This window comes from Myotis davidii, unplaced genomic scaffold, assembly GCF_000327345.1.
Source record: "Myotis davidii unplaced genomic scaffold, ASM32734v1 scaffold9, whole genome shotgun sequence".
Taxonomy (NCBI): domain Eukaryota; kingdom Metazoa; phylum Chordata; class Mammalia; order Chiroptera; family Vespertilionidae; genus Myotis; species Myotis davidii.
The window spans coordinates 670634-678192 of record NW_006299435.1 but is presented as its reverse complement, the minus strand read 5'-3'; the positions used below and the strand labels follow the sequence as shown (position 1 = coordinate 678192).

The following is a 7559-nucleotide window of genomic DNA, read 5'->3' as shown; positions in this document are numbered from 1 at the left end:
TCGGGCTGAGGGACCCCCCTGTCCCCCGAGTGCACAAATTTTTGTGCACTGGGCCTCTAGTCCTATATAATAAAAGGGTAATATCCAAATTGACCCTAACGGTGGAATGATCGGAACAACTGATTGCTATGACATGCACTGACCACCAGGGGGCAGATGCTCAATGCGGGAGCTACCCCCTGGTGGTCAGTGTGCTCTCACAGGTGGAGCTCCCCTCAATCACAAGCTGGGCTGATGGCTGTGCGTGCAGCGTCGGTGGCGGGAGCCTCTCCTGCCTCCTCAGCAGTGCTAAGGATGTTGGACTGTGGCTAAGGCCCACTCCCCATGGGTAACAGCCCTAAGCTGTCAGTCGGACATCCCCCGAGGGCTCCTGGGCTGCCAGAGCAACGTCTGACTGTCAGCTTAGTCCCAAATCCCCCGGGAAACTGGCCTAAGCCAGCAGGTGGACATCTCCTGGGGGGTCCCAGACTATGAGAGGGCACAGGCCGGGTTGAGGGACCCCCCTGAATGCATGAATTTTCATGCCCCAATCCTCTAGTATTTAACTAAATAGGAAAAGCTAAAAAGTCAATCCCAATATTATTCACTGATACGAAAAGGAATTGTATCAAGAGCAGGTGTTAGTAGGGGTAGAGTTAAATAGATTAAATGATTGCTTCAGAATAAAGTTGTATACAGTCCAGGAAAAGACCCTGTTTTTTACACATCAAAAAAGACCAAGTCCTTTAGGGGCCCTGGGGTTTGCTAACTAGCAAAATAGAGCAGACTAAGTAACAAAAGTACCCAAACAATGTATTTATTAAAAATGGGTATCCCACAGAGTAAACTCGAATCATTCTTGGCGGAGACAGGCATGGTTTTGCGTGTTCACAGTTGTACCTGCCAGCTGCTCAGCCTGTGCCACCCAGCCAGTCCGCTGTCCTCCCTCTCCATCGTGGACATGGTGCTGCCTCTCAGGAAGGAAGCCAACTTTGTTTCCTAGGGAAATGGCTATCAAGTGGGAGAAAACGTGACTCAAGGTTGAGATGTTGGTCAATTCATTGAGTGAGGACAGTACTAGAAAACGGGTCTATGGAAATAGGATGTGAGAGAAAACTAGGGATCTATGGACACATCATCGTATTAATAGATTGGGGCCCAGCTGGCGTGGCTCAGTGGTTGAGCTTCGACCTATGAACCAGGAAGTCAAGGTTTAATTCCCGGTTGGGGCACATGCCATGGTTGCGATCCCTGGTGTGGGGTGTGCAGGAAGCAGCTGATCCATGATTCTCTCTCATCACTGATGTTTCTATCTCTCTCTCCTCTCCTTTCCTCTCTGAAATCAATAAAAATATTTTAAAAAAAGATTGGGAGTGTAAGGGTTTCAGCATATACTCTTCTATAATGCCAAGGGCCCACAGGAATGAGATGAGGCAGAATGAGCACCTTGCAAATGACTTCAGATCCAGTCCTTCAAGAGAAGGGGGCAGTCCGTGGACTGGTAGGGTCTCCTGTGACTACAGCTCAAGTGGGAGCTGGGGCCAAATACCAAGAGCAGAGAGATGGAGTTAGTGATTTTCTCCAGGAGTTACTGTAAAAAGAAGTGAGGGTAATTCACACCCCAGTTAGTATTTTGGGAAGATAGAGAGGTTTTTGTGTTGGATCAGACAGGTGTCTGACAAAAGGCACCTGCTCAAATAAGGTCTCACCCCCGCCTCCACTGCACAGTTAGCAGGTTTACAGTCCCGTGTGAATAGACAGTGATGTGACCTTGCCAGTGCTGGGGGCAAACCTGTGTGGGTTACTGTTGTACCTATAAGTCTTGCCATGTGCCCAGCACTGCACCAGGTATATATGTGTCCTTGCAAATGTCCCCATAGGGACAGATGGGTGACAGACAGAAAGGAAGGGACTGGATTCAGGTGGGAAAGAGATGAAATGGAGTTTTTATGCTTTACCCAGACATCAGGACCAACATTTCATTTATTTTTCAGAAAACTGGCTGGGTAGTAGTTTTATGTAAAAGACTGGCGAGTGAATGGACCATTATAAGCACAGTGGACAGACTGGACATAAACAAGTCACTATACCTAGACAGTCCCTGCCTGGCCACAGCCTGAGGGCGCTTCAGGGGTTCCAGGGGGTGTCTGTGGGAAGGCTGGCCGCAGCTGGAGGTCATGGTCTCTGGTGCCAGAGCCTAATCAAGTTCCTGAGGTCAGTCCCAGCCCCAGGAGGACACCACACTAGAAGGGCAGTCCCGTTTCCACGTTGAGTAAATGGACAGGCTTTGTAAGAAAAAAATATTTTAAACGTAAATATGTATAACCTTTTGGGTAAGAAGCAATGAAGTTTCTGCACTGGTCTGGAGAGTTCTGTGAGGGGAGGCTGAGAGGGCACAGCGTCCTGCCCAGCGGTTCTCACCTGGCTGCATGTTAGCGTCACCTGGGCTGCTTTTGAAAAGCCAGTGATGTCTGTGCCCCACCCCATGCTAATCAAAGCACAATCTCTGGGGTGATTCTCATGTACAGCCAGAGTGGAGAACTACCGAGTTAGATTCTCAAAAAGCTTTTGATAAAATTTTATCCCACAATCTATGTATTTGTAAAATAGGATGCATTTGGGAGCAAAGACAGAAACAAAAGTTATAGATGAATGATTGCATCTCGGAGTGGATCGGGGATTGATAACGGGACCAGTTTATCTAACGATTTGTAAGGCATCCAGGGTACAAACCACGGTGAAGTTGTGATGCTTCATGAATTCAGCTGGTACTTGCTGGGCCCTGTTTGCCAGACTCTGTCAGGGGCGGCAAGGAGGGGGCCAGCTGCATGAGACACAGATCTACCTCTGAGGAGCTTACGGCGCACTAGCAAGGTCAGCCGTGAGCGTATTTAACTATGCCGTGGGGCTACAATAAATTATACCAGGGTAGAAAATAACAAAATGCCATCAGTACCCACCCCCCCACACAAAAACTGATGATGGGAAACATTAGTTGACATTAATTTCTTTTAGTAATAAAATGATAAGTGAAGGGTTGGACAGAAAGAAACTCATGACATTGAAGAAACAGGGGATATTCACTGGGGATAAGATGAGGTGAAGCATTTAGGGAAAAGTAATCCCCACTGAATTAGGGACAAAATAGGCTCCGCAGTAGGCCTTCGTCATGTCCATCAAACCTCTGGCCTCCCTGACCATTTGGGGGTTATTCCACCTGTGTTATGTGTGGTCTGAAAGGGAGTGAGCCCCATTTAATATTAGAATCACAATGACCAGACTCTCTTTTGTCTGTCTCTTTGTGGTCCTGGTAGGACATGTAACCTAGAGTACCCAATCGGATGCTTCAAATGTAGCAAATGTAGCAAATATAAAGGAACGGTGAGAATTCATCTACAGGGCAGCCGGGTGCTGGTAGCATCCTGGTCAAATGTTCTTGTTCAAGAGCCTGGGTGTCCCCAGGCATGGGTCTTGCCCTTTTCCAAGCCTGATCTTTCAGCCTCCAGATGATTTGTGAACCTCCAGTGTCCTACAAGTATGTTCTTAAAAGATGTTTCCCATCAAGAATCATGGCCGATTCAGGTTTCTGGGAAGAGGAATATGAGGGATGGTGTTCTGCGTAGTTTGATGCCATTGATGTGGTGCATTGTAAGCAAGAAAGTAAAACAATGGGGTCAGGTGCGTCTTCATGGAGAAAGGATAAGTGGCAAAACTGAAAATTAAATCTAACCCATCTTCATCGTTGGGCAAATGAACACTCGGAATGCACAGTTCTGGTGACTGTACCGGAAGTGAAGTAGAATGGAGAAGGGAGCCTCAAGTAATCCAGAACACAGAGAGCCTTCCCTGTGTGTCCAGCTCAGGAGGTGAGGCGGGCTCAGGACAGACAGCCTGTGACACAGCTGCATGGCCAGCAGCCACGTCTTTTACAGGTTGACACCAGGCAGAACAACTACGCTCTCTCTCATTCTATCTGTTGTGCCTCGTGGGCCATATGAGTCATGGATCTCATTCATTCATTCGTTCACTCATTCAGCATTTATAGTTCTGTGTTGACGCCAAGTTACTAGGGTAAACATGACAGGAAGCCTGTAGAAATGAAGCCAGTGGAGGAGACAGTGTGCTAGGTGTCCTCAGTCTCACGCTGAGGTGCTGCCGGGTCCGGGGAGCAACCACTGTTGTGGGGGGTGGGGATGGCCGCACAGAAGAGGGGAGGTTTGTGCCGAGTCTCGAAGCACAGTTGGCAGTTTAACAGACAGTGAGTAAAGGTGTGGATGGAGGTTCTAGCAGGCAGGCCCATCATGCTGACAGACTGAGTGTTCGGGCTACAGGGTTAGGGAGGTCACAGACCAGGAAGGGCCTCAGGGCGGTGGGAGCCATTGATATTTTTGCAGCAGGGGCATGAATATCAGGTTTGAGTAGAGGGGTGACTCTGGCAAAGGCTTGGGGATGATTCAGAGTGGGCGCTGCTTAGAGGCAGGAGGCCAATTGGCATTGCTGTTGGCCAGTGGTTCTCAAAGTGGAGTCCCCAGATCCCCAGCATCAACCTTACCTGGAACTTGTTGGAAATCCAAATTCTTGGGTCCTACCTGGAGAGCATTATGCTAAGTGAAATAAGCCAGTCAGAGAAAGACAAATATCACATGAAGTCACTCATATGTGGAATCTAATGAACAAAACAAACTGTTGAACAAAATAGATCCAGAGACATAGAAGTGTGGAATGGACTGTGGAATCTCAGAGGGAAGACAGGGGTGGGTGGGAAGAGATCAACCAAAGAACTTGTATGCATATATGCATAACTCATGGACGCAGGGTGGTGAAGGCCTGGGGTGGGGGTGGAGGGGGCAATGAGGGGTCAATGGGAGAAAAAGGGGGAACATATGTAATACTTTCAACAGTAAAGATTTTTTAAAAACGATCACAAACAAACAGGCAACAAAAGCTACAAATTCTTGGGTCCTACCCCAGACCTATTGAGTCAGAAACTCTGAAGTGGTACCCAGAAATCTGTTTGCACAAACCCACAAACCCTGCAGAAGAGTCGGTGCACACTCAATTGGGGAACCTCTGTGTGGTCCAGACAAGATGTGATGATGGCCCAAATGGAAATGGTAGCAGTGCGAATGAAGTGGGGTGGGGCTGACAATGGAAATAAGTCCAAGAGGTTGAACTAGAGGACTTATGAGAAGATGGGGTGCAGGTGGGTGGGTACCAGGGGAGCAGAAAGGGACAGAAGCAGAGTCTGGCCTTGGGTAATGGAACTGCTTCCTCATATAGGTGTCCCTGGTGGGCTTCCTGTTCCTTTTGGGCTTATACATCTCATCCCTGGCCTCCTGTATGGGGGGCCTCTATGGAGCCCCCCGGATCCTGCAGTGCATTGCCCGGGAGAAGGTGATTCCTGCATTGGCCTGTCTGGGGCAAGAGGTGAGTAAACTTTTTCTTGACAAATGTCCATTTTGCCATGCACGTGATTCTTGTTTGTATTATTCTTATTATGAATGAGCTTGAACATCTTTTCATCATTTATATATATATTTTTTTCAGTGATTGTTGCTCTTTTTCTTCCTAATTGCCAGAAGCTTGTTCTTTGCTAAGGGGATTAATTCTTGTGATATACATTACAGATATTTTCTCTAATTTGTCGTTTTTCAAAGCTTCTTTACATATGATTAAATTTTACTGACACTTTTTTTATGGTGAAGAGAAGAAACGTTTTTAAAAATTTTGAGATTTATACAATATACAGAAAAGGTCATAAACCCAATATGAACAGTTTAAGACTAACTATGACATGAACATCTTTGTAGCCTCCACCCAAGAACACTGCCAGCCTCCAGACACCCACCCTCCACACCCCACCCTGGTCTGAGCCCTGACCCTCTCTCTGGGGAAGCTACTGTCCTGCCTTCCGGGATAATAATATTCTTTACTTTTTTTGTAGGTTTGCCCAGAATTTTTTCTGGAAAGTGCCAAATACTAAATATTTTAGGTTTTTCAGGCCCTGCGATCTGTCACAACTTAATTTTGTCATTGTAGTTCAAAAGTTAGCACAGATAACACCAATGGGGAAGAGGCTGTATTTCAATAAAACTTCGTTGATGGGACACTGAAATTTGAATTTCATGCATCACAAAATATTACTCTTCTTTTGGTCTCCCCCCCCCCCCCCTCAGATTGTTTAAAACTCTAAAACCATGCTTAGCTCTTGGGCATGCATAAACAGATGGGGGCCAGATCTGGCCCAGGGGTCATGGTTTGCCAGCTCCTGGTTTACTCCATACGCATCACCAAACAAAATAATTTAATTTTATCTGTTTTTTAACTTTATATTAATGTGGCATGCTTCTTTCATTCCACATTATGTTTTCGAAATTCACCCACTTTTTGGCTCATAGCAGTTTGTTTATTATCATCCCTGTATAGCATTTCCTCATTTGCTACCGTTTGTCCGTTCTGCTATTGATGGACATTGAGGTCATTTCAGTTGGGACCATACACACAGGGAGTGAACATCCTTGTGCTGGCACCGGCACACAGGCGGAGGCCTTCCAGACCACACGCTCGTTAGCGCAATGGCTAAGCTGGAAGGCGTGTGTGCTTTCCCTCACGAGAGAACACCAATGTCTTCTTCCAAGGGAGTGGTCCACTAGTAGCATTCCCGCTTCTCTGTGTTCCCGCCATTATCAGACAAACCTTAATTGATTCAGTTTCTCTGTGTTCTTGATATTATCAGACAATTTTTGCCAATCTGGTGGGTATTTAATGGTATCTCACTATGGTTTTAATTTGCATTTTCCTGATTACATAATGAGATTGGGCATCTTTAATATGTTTAATGGGTATTCTTTTGCTTTTTTTTTTTTTTACTGGGTTGTCTGTCTCTTTCTAATTATTTTGTGAGGATAGTTTTGGAGTATTCTGACTGACCCTTTGTCAGTTACACAAGGTGGGCAAAAATAGGTTTATAGTTATGGGTCTGCAAAACAGAGTTTATTCTTGTCTTATTATCTATTAATTATTGTATTATTTCCATGGCTTGTCTTATGGTGACTTTTGGTGAACAGAAGTTCGACTATTTTGTCTCTTTACAACCCACCTTATCAAAGTCCTGACCTGGATCGCTAGTATGTCCATCAGCACACCTAAGACTCTCCTTTTAAGTTTTATTTTTTTTGTTTCTGATGATTTACTTTATTCTTAGTAGTTTTATTGTTAGACTCTGCTAAACAATTGTAGGTGTACCAAAAACATAATTCTTAAAAACAATAAAAATATATTTTTACTCTTCTTCCTTTTTTTTTCTTTTTAGAATTTTACTCTAAAGTACTAGGGAAGGTATTTCAGGTCAACAGGAGCTCTGTCCTCAGAGACTCAGGCTGATGATGACCTTGCCATCCTCATTCTGTGACTTCCAAGGTCACTATCTATCCCAGCCCTCAATAAGGGGAACACACCTGGAGGAACCCGTGGGAGGTTTCCAGGTGGGAACCAGAAGTGAATTATATGCCTGCCCTTCACATTCCAGAGTGCTATCAGTAAAGGAGGGGAGAGCAGTGGTTAGAGCCTGTGTAAATCCT

The 7559-nt window shown here is 45.7% G+C and overlaps 1 protein-coding gene across 1 annotated transcript in view; it reads left to right on the top strand.

Moving 5' to 3' along the window:
- Nucleotides 1-7559, top strand: part of SLC12A8 (solute carrier family 12, member 8) — a 113193-nt gene that overhangs the window by 82483 nt on the left and 23151 nt on the right. Inside the window, exon 8 of the mRNA XM_015571305.1 lies at nt 5260-5406. Coding sequence (XP_015426791.1) covers nt 5260-5406 — 147 coding nt within the window. The remainder of the gene's footprint in view (nt 1-5259; nt 5407-7559) is intronic.